At 36.6% G+C, this 23,887-nt stretch overlaps 1 protein-coding gene across 1 annotated transcript in view; it reads right to left on the reverse strand.

Moving 5' to 3' along the window:
- Nucleotides 1–21,374, reverse strand: part of LOC107598056 (inositol-trisphosphate 3-kinase B-like) — a 33,858-nt gene extending 12,484 nt beyond the window's left edge. The window contains exons 1-2 of the mRNA XM_016289300.1: nt 21,119–21,374; nt 17,793–19,029 (exon numbers count right to left, since the gene is read on the reverse strand). Coding sequence (XP_016144786.1) covers nt 17,793–18,842 — 1,050 coding nt within the window. The 5' untranslated portion in view covers nt 18,843–19,029; nt 21,119–21,374. The remainder of the gene's footprint in view (nt 1–17,792; nt 19,030–21,118) is intronic.
- Between the last annotated feature and the right edge of the window lie 2,513 nt (nt 21,375–23,887).

The following is a 23,887-nucleotide window of genomic DNA, read 5'->3' on the forward strand; positions in this document are numbered from 1 at the left end:
TTATTTAATAATTTTATTATTTTTTTTTTTTTTTTTTTTTTTTTTTTTTTTTTTTGACATTTGCAAAGTCTTTGTTGTTGTTTCATACCTAAAAAGGACATTCCAAATATTATTTTTCAAAATACGTTTAGGCCCATGTAGTAGTAATGATGATGCTAATAATAATAATAATAATTATTATTATTATTATACAAAAACTGTTGAATCCAACATAAACAGACTTTTTTGCATTTGTATTTGAGATACATTTAAAATAATAATAATAATACAGAAAACACAAGTGATACACTTACAAAACTTATTTAAAGCACTTATTTCTGCAGGTTAGCTAAGATTACTTAATGTGACGGAGAGGTCTGATCAGATCAATTAAAAAAATACCTACAGTATGCAGAGGTTCTTGTTAATATTCAAGCATTTGATGTGAAACAGATGTTATCAGTGTGCTGTGGGTTGGGCCACTGCAAAAAGCACTTAAAATCTTTAGGATTGATAGGCAGGTAGTGTTTGTCAGACATTAAGATCAGAAGACCACAGGATCCCACCTCCCGATGACTACACAAATTAAAGTTCAGTGGAAAGACAAAGTGGATCTGAGAGACATTTCTATAGTGAGGGAAATGTTCAGGATGTGGGAAAACAAAACAAATGGAAAACTCGCAGGAAGAGATGGGAGTTGTAGACTCTTTCAGAGAGCCACGGTCAGGTCAAAATGACTGTTGCCCACTGTGTAAAACAACAGCTCTAGATCGTATGTTTCTGACACAGTTGTTTACTTTCACAGCTTTTTTGCTCCTATGAAAAATTGTGAGATTTCTGGCTGTAAAATCACCTGGCAAAACAGCTGGATCTCATGTGACTTTTAACCCATAAGCCTTTTTATTTTTTTAATTTTCTACTCTGATTCTTGGGGAGAACATGCTAAAACTGAGCTAAGAGTACTGCGCCCTTATTGGCAGTTGAAAGCATAATCAAATTAGGCAAAAGTATTTAATAACTGAACACGCAAAAAGCACGAATGCGATGTTACAGTCCAACTACGGAGAAATTGAAGCAAACCAGAATCTATTACCTGTAAATCTTTGACCATCAGGATGATTGACGTGGCGAAAAAAACCAACAGGGGCGCGATGAAATTCCAGATGTGCATGATGAAAAACGACATGGTAAAAATCTGTAAGATCATGCACTAGTGTGCTGCGTGCAATCACAACGTACGCTGGAATTTGAGTGAAGGAAAGTGCAGGGCAATGTGAATTTCTCATTTGTTTCCATACAAAGCATTCAAAAGCACAATTGGCCCATGCAAATATGCTGGTAGGCCAAGCTCAATGTGCAAAGACCACAGTAAAACTATGGCATGCCTACGAGGGCCACGAGCAATGCAAATGTTCAGTGTTCTTCAAACTCACCTGTAATTCTGAGAGTTTGAAATAGCAAAACGAACAGCTTATATAACACCTGCTCATGATTTTGCTCCAAAGATTATATCTGAAACCCTCTAAGTCACATCTGCACTGTAAAAAAATAGCACTTAATATAATTAAGTTGCCACCTTTATTTTGAAATAAATGTTTTGAGTAAAATTAATTTGATGCAGTAACTGCTTCTTCTCTTTGTCTGCATGACTAAATGTGTTTCGTGCGTAGGTGTCTATAACGGGTCTGCAGTCTGTTAGTCAAGAGGGTCAGCCATCTAAATGTTTAAATAACTAAAGGACAGTCTCACCAGTGTTTTCAGACTGAGATGCGGTCAGCACCTTGTTTTGACATCACCAAGGTGATTTGTGAGAAACTGACTTCCTTTTCCCGAAACGTGATGATGAATGAAATATTTCTATGACTGTTGCAGACCGAAGATGAGAATGATTTTCAAAGTTCATCTTTCATTACATGTATTGGAGTTTTTACGGGAAACAACATAAATGTATTCATAATTTTAAAGGAATAGTTCGCCCAAACCGGGATTATTAACTAAAACTAAAACCATAAAATTATATAGACAAAAAACAACAACAACAACAACTAATAAAATGACTAAAGATACACACACAACAAAATTACTAAAATGAAAACAGAGAAATAAAAACGAAAACTAAAATATAACTAAAACTATAATAGTATGTCAATAAGCATTCTGTCATCATTTAAAAATCTTTAAAAAAAAACAATTAAAAATGCTACATACTCTTTCCATGTTCCACAGAACAAATAACAGTCTTCAGGTTAGTAAATTATGCAAATTATGACAGAATTTTTTTTTTTTTTTTGGTGAACTATTCCTTTGAGTGTTCATATAATATAATTTTAAGTATCAAATCTCATCAATCTTTCATCAATCATTATGTATCATTTTACTGCTGAGAGGTAAATGTATTTGGAAATCATTAATTATGCTAATGTTCCATGCAAAATATTAAATCATTGCTGGTAAACAAGCCTCCCTAGCAGGGTAGCTTGCATTCAGATTAGTCAGGGTCCCATATTTGCATGGAGAAACACATTTGCATGACTTGGTTTGTGGTTGGAGAAATACTTAAAGGGTTAATTCGCCCCAAAAATGAAAATTCTGTCATTTGTTTTTCCCTTTTAGTCACCCTTTTCCATGCAATTACAATTAACGAGGACCGTAACTTTCAAGCATCAAAAGGATGCAGAAGCACAGCAAGCACAATGAAAGTATTATAAATGCGGTCCATATGACGTGTGTGTGTTACATTCTATTCCATTTTGAGATGTGATAGCAGTGAATAAATTGCTTTTAATCTCTGAATCATCAGAACTGAATCAGTCTGATTCCTAAATGAAATTTTCAGACTAGTTTTGTGAACCATATGAACTGATTCATTGAAATTATCCAATTCACAAGAATGATTCATTCATAAATTTGACATTACTACTCATCTTTACTCGTGAGTGCAGAGCACTAGATGCACCGATTTTCTGTGAATAATTATTTAAATTTCACACAAAGCTATCATACAATTCTATCATATAGTTTTAAAAGATTTGTAATATATTGCACTACTTTTATGATACATTTATTGTGCTTTTGCAGTGTTTTGAAGCATAATATCTTCCCATTCTTTGTATTTGCATAAAAAACATGTGCATTTACATGGAAGTGCAACCAACTACATACAAATTTCCTTTTCTATTCCAGAGAAGAAAGAAAGTCATACAATTTGAGGATGACATGAGGGTGAGTAAATGATTACATAAATTAGGCCTACAATTTTTTGGGTCAACTGTTCTGTTGTTGTTCCAATATGAACATTAAAATCAAATCCAGTTTGTGAAATTAATGACACAATGAGAGAGGTTAAAAGTCTACTCATATTACCTTATTTAGAGCATTACTCATATGTTTTTCAAATGGAAAGTATTTAAGTGAACAAACTGCTTTTGCACAATACTGTGTTTGCAATCTATATAAATTTTCCCAGTTCCACAAGTAAATTGCAACTGTTTTGCAAATGCAACTCTATTTTATATTACATTCTGAATGTACTGCAGATCATTTCCTGGATTGGCTTTGCTGATTTAATCACAAGCATGCAAGTTAAAAACCCTGGATATTTAAAACATAAGATGAACATGGTGAAAATTGGTATGGTATGGTGAAAACTGATATCTTTAATAGTATTTGATGGCACACACAACAGGGTCAAAAGGAGAACTAAAGGTGAGCGACCTCCCCTCTTATGATAAGTGCAACATCATCTCAAAACCACAAAAGTTTCCGACGGCAATGCACCCTGGGAAACACCAGACACCTATGAGTTTGAGTAGATGTTTGCATGCAGTGCCAGAAGACTAGACTATCAAGTGGTGCTTATTTTGCTGAAGACCACAGAGTGTTACTCTGTAAACATCAGCCCGCAATAACAATCAAAGCAAAGCCTCTGTAGAAAGAAGACGTAATCCTGCGTGAGCAGTGTTGGGGAAAATTACTTTTAAAAGTAATGCATTACAATATTGCGTTACTCCATAAAAAAGTAACTAATTATGTTACTTAGTTACTTTTTATGGAAAGTAATGCATTCCGTTACTTTTGCGTTCCTTTTTAAATCTGGACAGGGCTTGCTTGTTCTATTTTTTGGCAAATGTAAAAGCCTTTTCACACCAAAAGTGAAATGAATAAGCCTCAGGCTGAAGAGAAAGTACATTTACGTCCGTACAGTAGAATGCAGAAGAAGAAATTTCAACACACTTCAGCAATAAAAAAAAGACACACAAATGTTTGCCTAGAGTAATTTTTGCTTATTAGTACGGTTGAACTGGATCATCGAAGGTCAGAAACAAAGATATTGGTTAATAGAATGGGATTAAATACATAAAGGATATTTGTGACCCTGGACCACAAAACCAGTCTTAAGTCGCTGGGGTATATTTGTAGCAATAGCTAAAAATACACTGTATGGGTCAAAATTATAGATTTTTCTTTTATGCCAAAAATCATTAGGATATTAAGTAAAGATCATGTTCCATGAAGACATTTTGTAAATTTCCTACTGTAAATATATTAAAACTTAATTTTTGATTTGTAATATGCATTGCTAACTTTAACTTTGGACAACTTTAAAGGCGATTTTCTCAATAGTTAGATTTTTGTGCACCCTCAGATTCCAGATTTTCAAATAGTTGTATCTCGGCCAAATATTGTCCTATCCTAACAAATTCATACATCAATGGAAAGCTTATTTATTTAGCTTTCAGATGATGTATAAATCTCAATTTCGAAAAATTTACCCTTATGACTGGTTTTGTGGTCCAGGGTCACATTTGTGTTGTTTAACATTTAATTATTGCAGGTTTGCGTCATATTCTGAGTTGCATTATTTTTATTCATTTTGAGGAATACTGAATCTGTGTTTTTGTTTTTTTTGTGAGTGAGATTAATTAATGCATATTCATATTTATTTTAGAACTACAGTAACATCTGATTTTTCTCAACATGGGGACAGGAGAGCTGTCAATCAATAAATTGGGGGAAAAAAAGTAACTTGTGTTAAAAAAAAAGGTTTTGAAAAAGTAACTCAGATATTCTCTTGTAAATTAAAAAGTAATGCATTACTTTACTAGTTACTTGAAAAAGTAATCTGATTCCCAACACTGTGCGTGAGTCACACAAAATAGTCTAATAATAAGACGCTGACAGTCTTGGCTTTGAGCTGCCATCCCTTTGGAAAGCCAGAAAAATAAACTGTCCCGTAAAAGACGTAAATGCAACCGCATCTCTCCATTACTCCATTACTCCCCCTTCCCTTCTTAAACGCCTCTCGCTTTGCTATTTTATAAAGTAGCTATCAATAGCTCAGGGTTTTGTGGTTTTGTTGAGCGGAAGCGGCAGCGCCTTATCACAAGGGGAGCACTCCGCGGCGCTGGGTCGTGCCATTGTTCTGATAAGGGCAGTGTGAGCTAAATGGAGCACAAGGAAAGGGATGCCGCTCTTTACAGCATCTCCTTGACCTCACGGGTGTTGTTAAAGTTTCCACTGAGCACTGAGGGAGGAAGTGGCTTTTAACCCCTCGAGAGGAACCACTCTGTGAGACAGGAAAGCGCAGAGGGCTCTGAGACAGTATTTTCCACATCTGCAAGCAATACTCAGCAACATGACCAAAGACTAAACAGCTACCATTAGCCCCTCAAGAACCAAAATGCACCCGCAGTCAGTGCAGCCAGCCTTACCACCAACACTGACACGTTTTCACAAGGAAAAGTCCAAAACAAAGCAAATTATTAATGAGTTATCAAAGACCCAAAGCTGTGACCTTTGCTCTGTTTTGTAGAATAGATCAGGAATCAAAAAAACTTTCATTTCAATTTCATAATAATGAGGCTTAAATTAATTTGTTTTATTTAATTAGGCAATAATTTTATATATATATATATATATATATATATATATATATATATTTTGTTTATAGTTTGTGTGTAGACACTCAAATACCACAAAATGGTGAAAACTGATATCTTTAATAGTATTTGATGGCACACACAACAGGGTCAAAAGGAGAACTAAAGGTGAGCGACCTCCCCTCTTATGATAAGTGCAACATCATCTCAAAACCACAAAAGTTTCCGACGGCAATGCACCCTGGGAAACACCAGACACCTATGAGTTTGAGTAGATGTTTGCATGCAGTGCCAGAAGACTAGACTATCAAGTGGTGCTTATTTTGCTGAAGACCACAGAGTGTTACTCTGTAAACATCAGCCCGCAATAACAATCAAAGCAAAGCCTCTGTAGAAAGAAGACGTAATCCTGCGTGAGCAGTGTTGGGGAAAATTACTTTTAAAAGTAATGCATTACAATATTGCGTTACTCCATAAAAAAGTAACTAATTATGTTACTTAGTTACTTTTTATGGAAAGTAATGCATTCCGTTACTTTTGCGTTCCTTTTTAAATCTGGACAGGGCTTGCTTGTTCTATTTTTTGGCAAATGTAAAAGCCTTTTCACACCAAAAGTGAAATGAATAAGCCTCAGGCTGAAGAGAAAGTACATTTACGTCCGTACAGTAGAATGCAGAAGAAGAAATTTCAACACACTTCAGCAATAAAAAAAAGACACACAAATGTTTGCCTAGAGTAATTTTTGCTTATTAGTACGGTTGAACTGGATCATCGAAGGTCAGAAACAAAGATATTGGTTAATAGAATGGGATTAAATACATAAAGGATATTTGTGACCCTGGACCACAAAACCAGTCTTAAGTCGCTGGGGTATATTTGTAGCAATAGCTAAAAATACACTGTATGGGTCAAAATTATAGATTTTTCTTTTATGCCAAAAATCATTAGGATATTAAGTAAAGATCATGTTCCATGAAGACATTTTGTAAATTTCCTACTGTAAATATATTAAAACTTAATTTTTGATTTGTAATATGCATTGCTAACTTTAACTTTGGACAACTTTAAAGGCGATTTTCTCAATAGTTAGATTTTTGTGCACCCTCAGATTCCAGATTTTCAAATAGTTGTATCTCGGCCAAATATTGTCCTATCCTAACAAATTCATACATCAATGGAAAGCTTATTTATTTAGCTTTCAGATGATGTATAAATCTCAATTTCGAAAAATTTACCCTTATGACTGGTTTTGTGGTCCAGGGTCACATTTGTGTTGTTTAACATTTAATTATTGCAGGTTTGCGTCATATTCTGAGTTGCATTATTTTTATTCATTTTGAGGAATACTGAATCTGTGTTTTTGTTTTTTTTGTGAGTGAGATTAATTAATGCATATTCATATTTATTTTAGAACTACAGTAACATCTGATTTTTCTCAACATGGGGACAGGAGAGCTGTCAATCAATAAATTGGGGGAAAAAAAGTAACTTGTGTTAAAAAAAAAGGTTTTGAAAAAGTAACTCAGATATTCTCTTGTAAATTAAAAAGTAATGCATTACTTTACTAGTTACTTGAAAAAGTAATCTGATTCCCAACACTGTGCGTGAGTCACACAAAATAGTCTAATAATAAGACGCTGACAGTCTTGGCTTTGAGCTGCCATCCCTTTGGAAAGCCAGAAAAATAAACTGTCCCGTAAAAGACGTAAATGCAACCGCATCTCTCCATTACTCATTTAGGCCCCCTTCCCTTCTTAAACGCCTCTCGCTTTGCTATTTTATAAAGTAGCTATCAATAGCTCAGGGTTTTGTTAAATTGGTGAGCGGAAGCGGCAGCGCCTTATCACAAGGGGAGCACTCCGCGGCGCTGGGTCGTGCCATTGTTCTGATAAGGGCAGTGTGAGCTAAATGGAGCACAAGGAAAGGGATGCCGCTCTTTACAGCATCTCCTTGACCTCACGGGTGTTGTTAAAGTTTCCACTGAGCACTGAGGGAGGAAGTGGCTTTTAACCCCTCGAGAGGAACCACTCTGTGAGACAGGAAAGCGCAGAGGGCTCTGAGACAGTATTTTCCACATCTGCAAGCAATACTCAGCAACATGACCAAAGACTAAACAGCTACCATTAGCCCCTCAAGAACCAAAATGCACCCGCAGTCAGTGCAGCCAGCCTTACCACCAACACTGACACGTTTTCACAAGGAAAAGTCCAAAACAAAGCAAATTATTAATGAGTTATCAAAGACCCAAAGCTGTGACCTTTGCTCTGTTTTGTAGAATAGATCAGGAATCAAAAAAACTTTCATTTCAATTTCATAATAATGAGGCTTAAATTAATTTGTTTTATTTAATTAGGCAATAATTTTATATATATATATATATATATATATATATAAAATGAAGCACCAAAGAGGAAATAATTATATACAATTAGAATATATAATAAATCTGAATATATATTTACAAGTCTGAATATTTAAATGTTAATCAGAATATATAGTTTTAAGTCTGAATATATAGATACAAGTCTGTATACAATGCAAATTAATTAAGTACAGTTACATTGCATATTGTATTATTCCATTTTTATTTTAAATACTCAATTAAAAAACAATATCAGAGAGGTATAGATCAGGATACAACTAGTATTGTGACCTGAGCCTGACAAAGACATGAGGGCGGGGCTAGTTGTTTTGCTTTAGGCTAGAAAGATGATCTTCAAGTGTGTATTTGTACATATTGTTCATTCTTTTTGAGTAAATGGCACTTTAAATGATATGATATGCTCAAGCGTAGTGCTTTTTTCAGGAAAAGGTAAGACATTTCAGATCAGCATCTGTATCTTGAAAATCCTGAGGTACAAGTTTCCATCAGCAAGTCAGGTACATGTCTAAATTGCATCAGACCATGTCTGTTCAGAAAAAAACGTGCATGAAATAAAGAGTCAAGAGATTAGGTTCAGCTAGACTCTTCTGTATAGAGGATATACAGTAGGAGGATATACAGCTCAACACATGTCAGAAATCAAGAGAGTATTATTTAGCATGAATTCCCCTTTGACAGTTGAAAACTACATTGTCACGTTTCTTGACACTCCTGCCCTTTCAAAGCATGTCATAGCTGTTCCTGCTTGTCCTGAAACCGGTCTTTTCCTATCAATGACAGGAAAGCTCTTTCACAGAAGTAAGACCTCCCATTAAACTGCCATTTACTGCACCGTAATGTACACAAAGGAGTAAAGCTGTTATAAGACGCTAAGCAGAAAGCGGTATCACTTGCTTCTTATGGGATTTGTTGAAATAAAAGACACCCTCTTCACATATTTCCTAGTTTGAAGATGACGTACTGTATAATGGAGTTGTGAAGGGGTGGGTCTGCTCTGTGTAAGGGATGTGAGCTGTCTACTGCCTACATAGGGAGCTGCTTACATAGACAGCATTCTAACTGTAATCGAACCTCACATGTGACCGATTTGAAACACTACAAATGCAGCAACTACACAAATAGCAACGCAAGAGACTCAACATGTTAAAAGGTTGCTAAGCTAATGCTATGATTCACCAATAAGCATAAAAGCACACATATTTTGATTAAAACCATTAATGTTTAATCACACTGCATATTTTTTTTTACCTTTACTTATATTGCGCTTCATACAATACAGATTGTCAAAAGCTTTACAGTGTTAAACAGGAAAATAAAGCAAACAAAATTCAATTCTGCTGTTTTAATATACAATCTATATTTTATTATACAATATGTTATATTTTTTTATATAATACATTATTATTTTTATACTTTTTACTAAATTAAATATGTTTATATATAATCAACATTTCTCTCGCAACTTGAATACATTTTTCAGGAAGTTTGTTGCCTTCACTAATGCATGCAATACCTTAAAATATGACTAAAACAAGGTGTCTTAGGTGTCTTAGGTGTCTTATATATTAATTGTGTTCATCCCTCAAATTGATTAGGTTCATTGAACATTTAACTTTATTTAAAGGAACACTCCACTATTTTTGAAAATAGGCTCATTTTCCAACTCCCCTAGAGTTAAACAGTTGAGTTTTACCGTTTTCAAATCCATTCAGCTGATCTCCGGGTCTGGCGGTAGCCCTTTTAGCTGTAGCTTCTAACCGTTAGCATCTCGCTCAAAAATGACCAAAGAGTTTCTATATTTTTCCTATTTAAAACTGGACTCTTCTGTAGTTAGATCGTGTACTAAGACCGACGGAAAAAGAAAAGTTGCGATTTTCTAGGCCGATATGGCTAGGAACTATGCTGCTTATTAATAGTTAATAAAGTAGTTGTTAAGTTTAGGTAGTGGGTAGGATTAAGGATGTAGAATATGGTCATGCAGAATATGTGCTTTATAAGTAAACCCCCGATGTGCTATGCATGCTTGCTTATAAACAACTAGTTAAAAGTGAGAACTGGTCCCTATACTAAAGTGTTTTTTTTTGCAAACTTTCATTTAGCCTGTCTCTATTCTGTTATACTGGAACTAAGTTTCTCTATATCCGGTTATGAACACTGAAAATTATGCATGCAATGTTGCCTTAAATATAGATATCTTAGCATAATTAAGTTTCATGCTGTTTTAGGCAGCTCGCATGGTTTTGAATCAGAGCAAATGCCTACTGACTGTACGTTATTTTGTGAATTATACAACTGCATGAAATATTGACTTGATTCAAGGTTAATTTATTAAGAAGAAAAATAACATAAAATCAGTTCCCTGAATCAATGGTTAGTTATACAGTTTAGCGGTGCAAAATGCCATGACTGACCAATCAGAATCAAGTATTCCAGCAAGCCATGTAATAAGGATAGGCATGCAGGTTTTAGTTGCAGGCCGTAGGTTACGCAAAGTTACCACTACAAGAGAGTGTAGCGATGTGCAGGGGGCATCAAAGAAGTAGCTCACTGCTAATTTCCAGTAGTAAACCATTACACTCATCTGTTTCTCAGAAAGACAATCACAATAACATTCCTTATTGCAGCCAGCTGTGCTAAGAATGGCTCGTGTCATTCTGTGGCTCTTCTTCTTTTTAAAATTAGTAGGGGTAAATGGAAAAACATGCAAAACTAAAAAAAATTAAAAAAAAACTAACTACAAATTTAAAAAAAATCTAGAGCTCTTTCTTCCCATTTTAAGTGTAAACAACCACACATTTCCCCTTATTGAAGTGTTCTACGATGCATACAAGTGAAGCCTGTTGTTAAAAAAGTGGCCAGCACAACAAAAAAAAAGGGGCCGGTGCACTTCCTGTCTGTTGCATATGAAACGGCTCCCTCCAGCAGCACTGCTGCAGCTAAGAACCCCAGCTGTTTGAACCAGGCATGCCTTGACGTCAGCTGGTCGCCAGGCAACCGTCAACCACAGGGGTGTTACATTTTCCATTGCTCGTAGCCTTCAGATCCTCCAGTGTATCATGCTACAGCACTTGTATGCTCACAGTTGGGGTGATAGAATCAACCTCACACAAAAACTGTTTGTGCTGGCTTGCACGCCGCTGCAGGAGTGTAAGAGTTCGGAGCAAAGCTATGCTAAGACTGAACAAATACACAGGGCTTGTTTTGTCATTCTATATCTGGTTGCTGAACATTTATACTTTATTTGAACAACGCACACTTTTACTACATTTAGTTTTTGGCTTAAAAAGACATTTTGGACTTTCTGGCTCAACCATTGGTGCAAGTTTGGGGCAGGACTACCTGTTAGTTAGACTAATGAATGATGGGGGCGGGATGAAAGTATTTCCTAAACCTGTTTTAAACTATTACTGTTTTTTTTTCACTGGAGAAAGCAAAGTTATGGATAGTGGACTCATACAGTATTTTATCTGGAAGCAATGTTTTGAATTTAAAAACGAGTTGATGGTTTTGTTTCTTACAGACATGCAGTTTTTTTTTTTTTACTTCACAAGACATTAATTGATGGAGTCATGTGGGTTACTTGTGGATTATTCTGATGTTTTTATAAGCTGTTTGGACTCTCATTCTGATAGCACCAATTCACTGCAAACACACATTTGTACTGGCTCCCTTTTAGTTTATAATGCTCACTTTTTACTATCCAATCAATTCATGATCTTTAAAGTGGTGACTTATTTAGTATAATTAAATAATTTAATGCTGTCCATGATATTGCTCTAAGAGCGACAATATTTCCCAACAATAAACAGCCTGTGAGTGTGTTCATTCAGTTTGCACAATTTTTTTTTACATGAACATGTGTGCTACACACACTATCTCTAGAAAGCTGTCCGCCCACTTGCTGTAGCCTGCAGCCTACAGCAATCCACAGGCCTAGACATGCTTCATCATACCTTATTCAAATTCTCACATAAATTTTCAAACCTGTTGGGCTTATATTAGAGTTAAAACAACCATTAATATGCCAGAGCTTATTAAACTGCCAATCATTTTAATGTAATGCAACATAATTTCAATATTGACCTAATACAGTCAACATCAAGGCCTACATAAGCAGAACAAATAGAGCATTATTTTTTTTACTTTACATACCGAAGATGTGTCGTGCAATTAGATAAAATAACTTCTAAAAATATTCCAGTTTTTTTTTTTTTTTTTTTTTACAATAAAGCTGTGGTTTTTAAAAGGTTTTAATTCAAGACCCAGATTTTACACTGGACATCAAGTGGTACAACACTCAAATAATATTGTTATTTACACTATTATTATTGTTGTTGTTGTTGTTTCATTTCTGTTTTTATATTATATTGTGTAGGGGGAATGATTTTTGTATTTTCTTTTTCCTTTTAGAATCTGATTAATCCTATTTATTTTACTACCCAAATCATATGATTATATGATTAGTTGCATTTTATTTTATTATATTTTATATATTATATTGTATGTAGAGTTAGGTTTTTATATTATATTGTGTGGGGCGAAAGAATTTTAGTAGAAGTTAATTATTCCTATTTATTTTGCTATCCTAACTATACATGATTATATGGTTAGTTATTTGCATTTAACATTATTTTTTCAGCTTCTGTTCCTATTAGAACAGACCTGCAACATTCCAGATAAGAACCACTGATTGTAACACAACTTGTCTGGATCATGCAATAAAATGCAGCTCAGCATTGTGGTAAATAAACAAAAAGTGACAAAGTCTGCACGTCTTTGTGCATTTATATTGCACAAAGACGTGCAATATAAATGCTCACAGCTTTGCTCACAGCAGGCTTGGTTAGGCTACACTTGCTGTTGGGTTTGCTAGAGCAAGTAACCACAAGCCTCTGTGCAGAGACAGACAAACACACAGACAAGGGTTCTTCCCTCATCTGATTGACACAGGAAAAGGAGACACCAGATCAGGGGAGTTACTGAGCATGCAGAAAAGTGAACCACACCTCTTGGACAGTGTTATCTTGCATATCTGATCGTCTTTATTAAAAGAACTTGCCGCATTAACAACAACAGTGCATTGCAAGTGTGTCAAAGCAACAGGAAGAACATTTTTAAAGATACACAATGATAATTATTCTTAATAGTGGAGCAAAGCAGAGCAAATGGTGCATTTTTACACACTTAACAACCAGTCTAGGTGCATTCCCTAAACACATCCTGGCGACACACCTTTAACCTGGTCGCAAGCAGGAAGTGCAGGGAAAATTGAATCTTGAGAAACTCATCTGTGGTATAGTTTCACTTTCTGTGCTATTCGAAAACATTTGGAGATCCAAAAAATTTATGAGTTTGCAGTCTCAGTGAAGTGAAAATGTGCAACAGCTGTCAAAGGAACCGTGCTTGAGGGATCCCCTCTGCTGAGCACATGGGACGTAATTAGCAGTACTAAACCACAACACACCGCCATTAGCGCTTAAAAGGCAAGCCCACTGGAAACTTTTCTGGGTCACATGTTTGACCGAAAGCACTGATAACAAGTTTGTGGTTTTTAATCACCATTAAATTTTCCGAAGGGCTGGTGCTGCTCACGAAACAGAAACCATGCTGCAAGTGTTTGTAGAGTAAAATGAGCACAGATATGTTTATTGCTCATGAATTTCACCCCAGACTGTGTTACTGTGTGTGGTGAGAGGCTAAGCAGAACCATGAAATGTGAGATAAACCTGTTTTGGAAGAAAGAATGAGATCATTGAAAGCATCTGTTTATTGATTTTTAGTTATAACCCTTTGAAAAGCGTCCTTGTGATACTCTTGTGATCCCTCAGAGCCTGGAAACAACCGAGTGAATAAAAAACTGAAATGACCACAGAATATTTCAACAGTAAGTACACAACGTGAGCCAAAGGGCTTTCCTACAAGGCTAGCTTAAGAGAAGAAAGCCAAGCCACAGATATTTCTTGTGTATATATACAGTATATATATATATATATATAAATAAGCACGAATATATAATATATTTATATATAGAATAAATTTGTGTATGAACTGTGAACATAATCTAGGGATGTGCAGAACTACTTATTTTATTTACTGACTTTTTGCCTTTACTACACGGGGCAATTTAGAAGCAACTGGAAAGTAAAGGGAGAGATACAGAGGGTGAACAGTACTAGAATATGACCTTGGACCGACTTGAACCCGAGTCCATCTGTCATGGCACAGTCGACTAATCCTTTGTAAGGAAACCCACTTGTATTATTATCTTTATTATCCTGGTTTCAAGTTCAACTGTCGCCGATCAGACACATTTCACATACAACATTGTTGTGTTCAAAAACAGCTACATAGAGCAAAATAGAATAGAGTGCAACGTTCTTAAAAAATGTTTTTAAATAAAACAATTTTTAACCTTACAGACTGTCATAAAAATGCAGAATTGCCCTTGTGGGCAGCACTTCGACATATAGCACATATATCTCGGGCAACACGAGTTGCGAGTCTTGGCTTTTCTTGGTCTTGTTCCCACCATGCAAATTAAAGCGACCGTGCCACTAAAATGTCAAAACCAACAAACAAAAAACTAGAATTCTTTTTAGCATCATTGCTGACATGCTAATCGACTAGTCACTTTTGAGAAAGCTAATTAAAATAACGTTTTTCACAAATACTTGTCATGCACCTTTTTTAGTTAACGGTCATTAACTAGTATACGTTATTCAGACCAGTAAAGTGAGCATTAGATAGCTCACTTTAACTGACTGTTCCCTGAATCCCAACAACATGCGGCTCTGATAGTACATTCTGCCCTCCAAAACCAAAGCCATTCCATTTTAAATGCACATGTCCGGGAACAGCAAAGATTACATCGTAGAAGTTCAAGGCTATCAAGTGATCTCACCCTTGTGATCACTGTGAATAGTTAAACAATCTTGAGTGCTATCATTCCTCCAGATGGTACAATAGGATGTTTGCTCTCCTCCACTGTGTTTATAAGGAATAGACGTCACATAAAGTGCCCTGCGGGGTAGAGCCTGTGTGGCAAGCAGAGCCACATTATTCTACAACTTAGTGTGAGGCTGGAGGACTGTGTGACATCCATGTCTAAACAATGAGCTTCTCTGTAACAGCACGCTAGCCGCAGGGTCTCTTGATGCGCCTGCAAGCGCAACATGCCTAAATAGGCGGGCCCACACATTCTCATGAGGGCAAACGTCGCAGAGACAAGCGTAACCCCCTAGAAAGTGCGTCACACGTGTCACTTGTGCAGCATATGATTGTATATGCTTGCGGTATAAGATTAATTCTATAAAACTGCTAATGCTGTTGACTATGAGGTCTCCATGTTTCATTTACTTGTAACGAATGTTTTTGTTTGAAAAGCTAATAAAACACATAACATACAACTAAAGTGTTAATGTAACCACTTCATGACAAATCATGAGTATGAACCCATGGAAAAGTTGCTGTCGCTAACTTTATACACCGCTGTTGTTTCTCTGTTGTTCACTCTCCTTTTGTACTTTGTTTAAAGGGCGCCCAACTAAAGTCAGAGAAAAAAGTCCATCTGACAGCAGGACACAGAAGTACCTTTGTATGTGAGAATGTCAACAGTTACTCAGGGTGAATACAGACGAGCCCTGAGCAGGAGAGCGTAAGGACAGTGTGAATGCAATGGAGGAAGTCGAGAATACATAACTTGTGGGACTGACCGGTACATGTATAAGCACTTCTAAGGTAAAACCTACACCCCTGAAAGTAGTTCTGCCAAACAGAGAAACTGAAGACATCTAAAAAGCATTTGTGTTTGAGAGCAACAACATCAAATTTCGTAAGCATTCCTGTAGCTCAAACAGTGAAGCATGGCTCTACCAATACCCAGGTCATGGGTTCGATTCCTAGGAAATGGATGAGCTGATAATACATATACCTTGGCTGTAATGTAAGTCACTTTCGATTACTGTGTCTGTGAAATTCATAAATGTAAGCTACATTTGCTAGAAACCCTTCAAACCACTGTGTCTTACACAATCAGAGTGATTGAATTCAAATAAGGACAGGTTGTCGGAGTTGTGGCACAGAAGGTAGGGCGTTGCACCAGACATATGTGATCAATTAGGGTTAGGGTTGGGTAAACCCGGTGCCATATACCTATGTAACCGGTATGTACTAGAACCGAATCAGAACGCAGATTTCGGTGCCTCATTTCGGTGCCACTTAAATGCTTGAACGATTGATTGAAATATTTGTTCTCTGGTTCTCCGAAACGGATGTAAGGATCACTGGCATCGTACGTGATAAATAATTTACCGACTGAGAAAATTCACGAACGCAAGTCGGAAAGCTCTAATAATACAAATCCAACACATCTTTGTAGTAACGCAAGTGTCCATGTTGTTTTCACATTCCGACTTAAAAGCACAACTCGGGAAATGAGAGCAGCCGAGGAGCGCATGAATGCAGCAATTACACTTGCTCTGATGGCAGCAGGTAGATACCGTTAGCTAGCTAAGCTAAACATTCTTAGATTAAAAATGCCTAAAGCTAAACTTGCCTTGTAATGACTTGCAATGAGGAGCATTTCTAAACCTGTTGTCCAACAAAAGAGAACACTATAAAGTTTTTACTCCACAACTGCTTCCTTTTGTGATCTGATGTGGCTTCTTGTCACAGAATGAGGCAGAAACTATGTTCTATACTGTAAAAAGCATATGGTAAAAAGGCTATGTCAATTAGCAATGGATTATAAATATACTTAATTATGATGAAAATACCAAAGATGGCTTGAATAACACAGATAAAATATATACAAGGTTACAGTCGAGTGTTTATTGTCTTTGTTTTATCATTCAAAACGTTTATATCTTCTCTTTACTCAGTTACAATGATAGCAATGCCTTTGTCCATTTTAGGGATTTCCTGAGTTCTATTCCTTCTGTGATGCATATGTGGAGTTTCTGCGCAAGGGCGCCCTCTGCCGTCCAGTATGAATGAAACAGACATTAAATGTGTTTATAGTGCTCAATAATGGCCAATCCATCCTATTTTGGGTAATTTTTTTTTTTTTTTTAAGTATCGGTTCAGACACTGTTTAGGCACCGGTACCATTTTAAAAGTATCGATTTGTTACCGGTATCGTAAAAAAAAATAAAAAATACCCAACCCTAGTTATCATGTGAAACCTGGTTCAAGTCCCGGTCCTGTCTGGCTTCCTGTACACTCCCAGAAAGAATTTGCAAAAATTGTACCTTGGGAAAGTACCCTTAAAAGGACAACTTTTACCTTATTTTCCCCCTTAAAAAAGCATAGTAGAACTTTTAGAGTACTTATTACTACTCTAAGGTGCTAAGATGCACCTTTTAGGGGTAAACAAAATACAAAGTTGTCCCTTAAGAGTACTGTCCCAATGACAAGCTGCTGTACCATTAAAGGTGCAATATTTGCACATTTCTTTTCTGACACTGTATTTTCCTGTCAATTATCCACTGTCCTGTCTACAAAAGCCAATAAATTAAGTATAAAAGAGAACAGCGTATAACAGGTGGTCTTACCGCTTTCTGTTGTGTCTGCAGGAAGGCTGGGGACCGCTCTGTGTCGCTGGAAATATCATCCTCTGATTCCTCCCAGGAAGAGGAGAATCCCGTTGACGAGGCAGAAGAAGAAGATAGCTTCCTCATGGCTCTGTAAGGTTGAGGACTAACCTGGGGCTCCTTGCCCTCCCCACTGACCTCCATGCCGTGGTCCGTAATAATGACAGCGGGGATGGAGCCCACCTCTGGACTGACCCTGTCGGGCTCTACCTGGGTTTCTTTTGGCTCAACTTCCGCCTTTGTCAAACATGTCTCAGTCCAAGATGCTGAGCACTTATTGGCCTCTGGTGAAGTCCTGGACTGATTGTAAGTAGGGCTGTCAGCTTTGCTCTTAGTTCGTGCTGATGTGCTTTCAAGTGGGCAGCCCTCTTCTGTATTTGGGTCAGCCCCGTCCTTCTCTTCACCGCTGACCTGCAGCCCCTCCTCCATGCCAGAGAAGCGCTTTCCATTTTGCAGTTCTTTGGGGATCCCCGTTGAGTGATCCTTGTACTGCGTCACAAGTGTTTCCTCTGGGTTTAAGGAGAGATTGGCAAGTTGGACAGGGACAGAATTCAGGGGAGTTTTCCTAGAAATCCGTGGGCTTCGTTTCGCCGATATTTGGGCCTCAAACAGGTCCACCTTCTTGTTCACCTCCACGTTCTGCAGTTCCTTGTGGCGCTCAAGTTGCTGAGCGGCACGGCGTTCTTCATTCTCCTGTTCGTCCTCCAGGCCGGACCCGCTTAGTCTTCGCACACGACTTCCCACATGCACACCCAGTGATTCCGGCAGTCGACATGGTGAATGTGCCCTTTGACAACTGGAACCGGTACCTGTTGGGAAGACGAAGGTTTTTCCTGCTGACCCAGGGCTCAGGCTGCCAGGGCTATAGGGACCTCCACTGCCCCCAAGCACTGGGTTAAATGTAGAATGACTGGGCACTGAGAGCACAGGCCTTCCTGTCCGTGGGCTGCTCTTATTGGTCAGGTTGTTGGGGTTCATCATTATCAGGCTGTTCAGAGCATAAGCTGCCATAGTGGCAGACTGACTCTGTCCGTTTTTGCTCCCATTTAGGTCTACTCATCCAAAGTCCATTGGACTTTTGTGCCAACCATTGTTAATAGGAACCAAGGAAAGTTGACACGTAGAATAGATTACAATCCCAGACTCCTTTCCTCATTCACATGTTATATCCACTACTGGTTTATCCTTTTACAGAGTGCTGAAACAAAGCACAAGAGATGGTTTAAATAGAGAATATCACGTTTTAATAGTTAGCTTACTGTTGTGCAAAACACTGAATGTGATGGCTATGATAACAAGACTGCCTGAATAAATTCAGTAAACGTGAGGGCATTTCAGAAATGCAAAAGTGCCTTATTGTGGTCACTGTCGTCATATTCATTTGCATTAAACACCTACTGAAATACAGACAATAAATTTGTTTTTTTTATTGTTAAATGTAAACGCCTTCTGCTGATCACCAGATATTTTTATAATTGTGTTGGTTTTGATTGCTATCTAGATGTTTCCGTTGGCTTCTGTAGTGAGACACTTCAAGTTTTGCATGTCCTTCTGACTAATACTAGCTCATTTATTTGTCTGAATAATCTTCACTAAATCACACTGCTTATTCAGTCAGGGGAGTCTACATGTTATGAACCCACAGTTTTAAGTGCGTCAGACAAAATACCTTTTTCCATTTGCAGAAACATACACAGAGCTGATCAGATATAACCTTTCAACATAACATAACCTTTTATGTCTTCGCCTGGAAAAGAGAACGACTAAGGATGTAATACAATTCAACTTCATACAAAATAATAATAACAATAATACATTTCAAATACCATAATGCTTATATCGCATTTAATTTGTCTTGCCAGTCTGTAAACGAAAAGATAATGATGTACATTCATTTTCACAGTACCAGTGTCTTTTTACTAACAGCGATGTTTGTGAGGCCTCAACCCTGCTGATGTTAAGCATCTGAGGATCTTAAGGAAAAACAGTCAGTGAGGTATCCATTAGCTGCTTCCATTTATAGCAAAAGCTACGACATGTGAAAAAGTTTAGTTTAACTGGTGCATTGAAATTTGATTAACTCAAAGGCTGAAGCAAATGATTTCATAATGAACCAGAACAATTTCCTGCAAGTTTTCCAAGTGGGACTAATTCTTTTTGCAGTTGAGGCAAATGATCCAAGGATCAACACACCCAAAGAAAGCAGCAAAATATATCTGTATAGAAACTGTTTAGTTGCAAATATATAATTTTCCTAAACACTCTTGTCAGGATGCTCACCTTCCAGCAACCATATGCGAATTGAAACATCCACCTCTTCAAGATGAATTCGGTTGTTCGATTAAATAGCGATGCCTTTCGTAGAGTCAAGATAAACATCACATGCTTTGACTAAGAAGTCAGGTGGGACGGACACATTGTGCCCTGCATTTTAAATTGAAGGGGAGAGGTCAGAGTTGGAATGCACCTCCTCTCTCGTTACCCAACCACCACCATTTTAAGTGTTTTTTAACGGTCCATTATTGCTCTAACAATTCAAATGCATCTTGAGGCATCCCACGTCACTGGTGTACCACACTGTTTGTGTTTCACAGCAAGTGTGATGTCTAAAAGCCGTTCATCATCACAGAGGATCATAAAGCAGCAGAGGGTTTATATGAACTAATCTGATACAAGAAACAATTACTCTCCTGAGTCTTTAAAGCATCTCAATAAAAGCCCTTCACTGAACTGCCCACCCTTTGGCATTCACTGAATTTGAATGAGCTGGAAAAGTGCTCACTCTCTTGTGAACTCAGTAGAAGCATTTGCCACATTCTTATTCCAAGAAAAATGATATTCCATTGGGATTATTATGTATAAGAAATACATAAATAATACGAACATAAATGGATAGTGGAGTTCTTTTCAAGGATAAAACTTGATCACAGTTCTTGCAGAGGTCAAATACATTCACATCCATTCACACCTTAGTGAATATTAGGCAGTTTTTCTACACTTTCATCGTACATTCTTAATCAGTTTTCAGAACAGCGGAACATAAAACATACACTTTCTATTGTCATCACTATTTAAGATGTCTCAACAACCCCTTAAGAAAACGCTTGCATTATTACAGTGTCATAAACTAAACAGAGCTCTGCAACTCTCTCAATTGATTCATATTAATAAAACAATAATTACATGTTTTTCCTGATAGTTGAGTCTGGCTGTTTTAGGTCTCCTTTATGCAGATGTTTCTAAAAAGTGAACTTTTACAGCACGTCACACTAAAGTCGGATGCTTACCAACAAGTCTCCTGGTTGCAGACGCTGTCGCTTAAACTGTCGCTGAGGCGCGGATTCGCGAATTCGGGACACGTAGCAGAATAAGAACTAGAGCTGCTCCGCTGCTGTTACATTCCAAGAGTTCTTTCGCCAATTTAAAGCAATGTAACTGTGTTACTGTGTATCACACGAGCTGTTCGACACCTCGCGTCAGAGCCGTATGTTTATTTAATGTACAAAAGGCAGGAAGGAAGTTAAAATGACAGTGAGTCTGAATTCAACGGAACAGGCAGAGCCTCCCTGAGCTCTCTCGCACATTGAGCACAAGGGGAAGAGCGAGGCTTGATGTCTAAGACTCCAGCTCAGAAAAGAAGAGCTCCATTAGAGTTATTACTTTATTAACTAGACTGCTGAATATATGGATGCTTGTTTGGTTTCTTGTTTTGTTTACGACTAGTTTACAAATCTACCAACGGTTTGCAGTTTGCACCCACTTGACTGAATGTATGTTTTTATATATATGTATATATATTACAGAGAAACATATATAATGCAAATAGCAATTTAATTAATATTTAATTATTGTATTACAATTACATGTATTTTATATATGTATATTTGTATTATGAATATGTATGTGTGTATGTATAATATTTATATATTCAAGTGAAACATAATAATGCGAACATTCATTTAAAATAAAAAATAGTGTTTTACATAATTATTGTATTATAATTATATTCATGTATTTTTATTTCTGTATATTTTATATATGAACTGATGTACCCACTTTAAAATATTTAATATTGATATAAAATATATATTAATTATGTAATAATATATGATTAGCAGGTTATAACAAAAGATGCAACCAAAAGATCTATCTTGCTCTCTTTCTCTCTACTTACATTTTCAATATTTGATTCTTAATATGATGTGTAGTCGTTCTCAATCCAGAATATAATTGCATCCTCGCTGTTAAGCATTGAATATTGTAGTTATATGTGCTGATGTTATTAATGAAAGTTGTTAAGTGTTACCCGTAAATTCTTTTAACAACCTGTATTTGTAGTTTGAATGACTCACCAACTAAGCAGAAGAAGGGTCTTAGTAGCTCAGTGGGAATGTCTTCTCTGATGTATGTTCATGAAAACCATAGGCCTAGACTCTGTCAAAGGTCAGAAAGGAAGAAATGAAGCCAGTTCTTTAACTGACCTGCTAATATATAGCTCACCTACCACAACAATTCCTATTACTGCTCCCAATGTACAGTATGATAACATCACTCTGATTTTCTCTCTGATGCACCGATGACCAGCTCCACCGAACAAAGGAAAGTGTGTCATATGCACGAGTAAAGTGGATGGAAAATATAATGCTTCGGTGGCCACTCTGATTTGAATGAGACGGGCTTGCAGATAGGTGGTATGAAAATTAATTTTCCATCCTCTATAATTGAGACGGAGTGCATGACCATGTTCAACAATAAGATTCCTTTCTTTAAAGTATAGAGCTGTCTCTGAGATCTTTCGAAGTTTCAGGATACGGGCAACATGTGAGCCCTCAAGCCAACATAATTCATTTCCACCAACATTTCCCTATCAACTGCAGCAGCTATAAAGTCATGACCGTGTAGTCGTAGAGCTCATATATATTAATTTCAAATGAGCTAGAAAGAAATCAGCTATGCCCACATTAAAATAAATAAGCATTAAGACTGAGAAGTTGCACAATGATGGTCTTTCATTAAAACACGTTTGTTAAAATTACTTCATAATATTTGAGTATTGCATTAGTTGTGCAAGTGTGAGAAATGGTCTCTACAAAGCTTTGCATATATCTAAATGTATTATATTGATCCACCATTGCAAATGCTTATTTTCCCACACAAGTTATTGCTTACTTTATGTCAACACACAGTATGTTTGATAAGTTTATGTTTCATTAAGTGTAGTGTCCAGCTTCATCCAGTAAAGCACTTTTTTTCAACATGCAGGCCACAATATAGGCAACACAGAACAGTAGACTAACCTATGGGGGGGAAAAAACTCAGCTTTAATTTAGAGTTTTAACATGTCATTGATTATAGATTAAATTGTCTTCATCAGATTCAGTAAAAAACCGAACAAATGAAAATTCATATTTGTCATCTAATATTTGAGGAAGCTACTCACCACAGAATCATAATATATGACATGTATTCCACCTAGCGGTAAAACACAGTAAATGCAACTATATTTTAATATTTTATTAATAAATGAATAATATAATGAATAGAATAGAACAGAATCGAATCGAATCGAATCAATAACAGTTGAGTCACTTAAAAAAAAATCCACACAAAATACCCTGCATTGCAGGATCAGTTATATAGTCTCCTGTCAGGCAGTATAAATATTTATTTATTGATTAGCATATTTTTGTTAGATTCAGACACATGCTTTTCAGTTTCTGTGAATTATGTTGGGGCAATACAATAATCGCCTCGGTTCTTAATGGTTTTGGGCCAACTGAAGGGATTTTGAACCACTAGATGGCAGTAAAGGACCAAGTATGGGCATTATGTTGTTTTGAAATTGAATTATGCGTAAATTCAGCAATATAATTTGTTAAAAACTGCAGTAGTAATCGGTTTAATTCTCGTGACGCAACTGCTCATGAATAACTAATAATAAACAATCAAAATAGTGATCGCATCAGACAGACCAAATTAATCACTTTTGTATTATTACAATTAATTTGGTAAAACATTGTTATTGAGGCGCATCACTAGTTTTCTATCGCATAATA

The sequence above is a fragment of the Sinocyclocheilus grahami genome, unplaced genomic scaffold (assembly GCF_001515645.1).
Source record: "Sinocyclocheilus grahami isolate Dianchi unplaced genomic scaffold, SAMN03320097.WGS_v1.1 scaffold244.1, whole genome shotgun sequence".
Taxonomy (NCBI): Eukaryota; Metazoa; Chordata; class Actinopteri; order Cypriniformes; family Cyprinidae; genus Sinocyclocheilus; species Sinocyclocheilus grahami.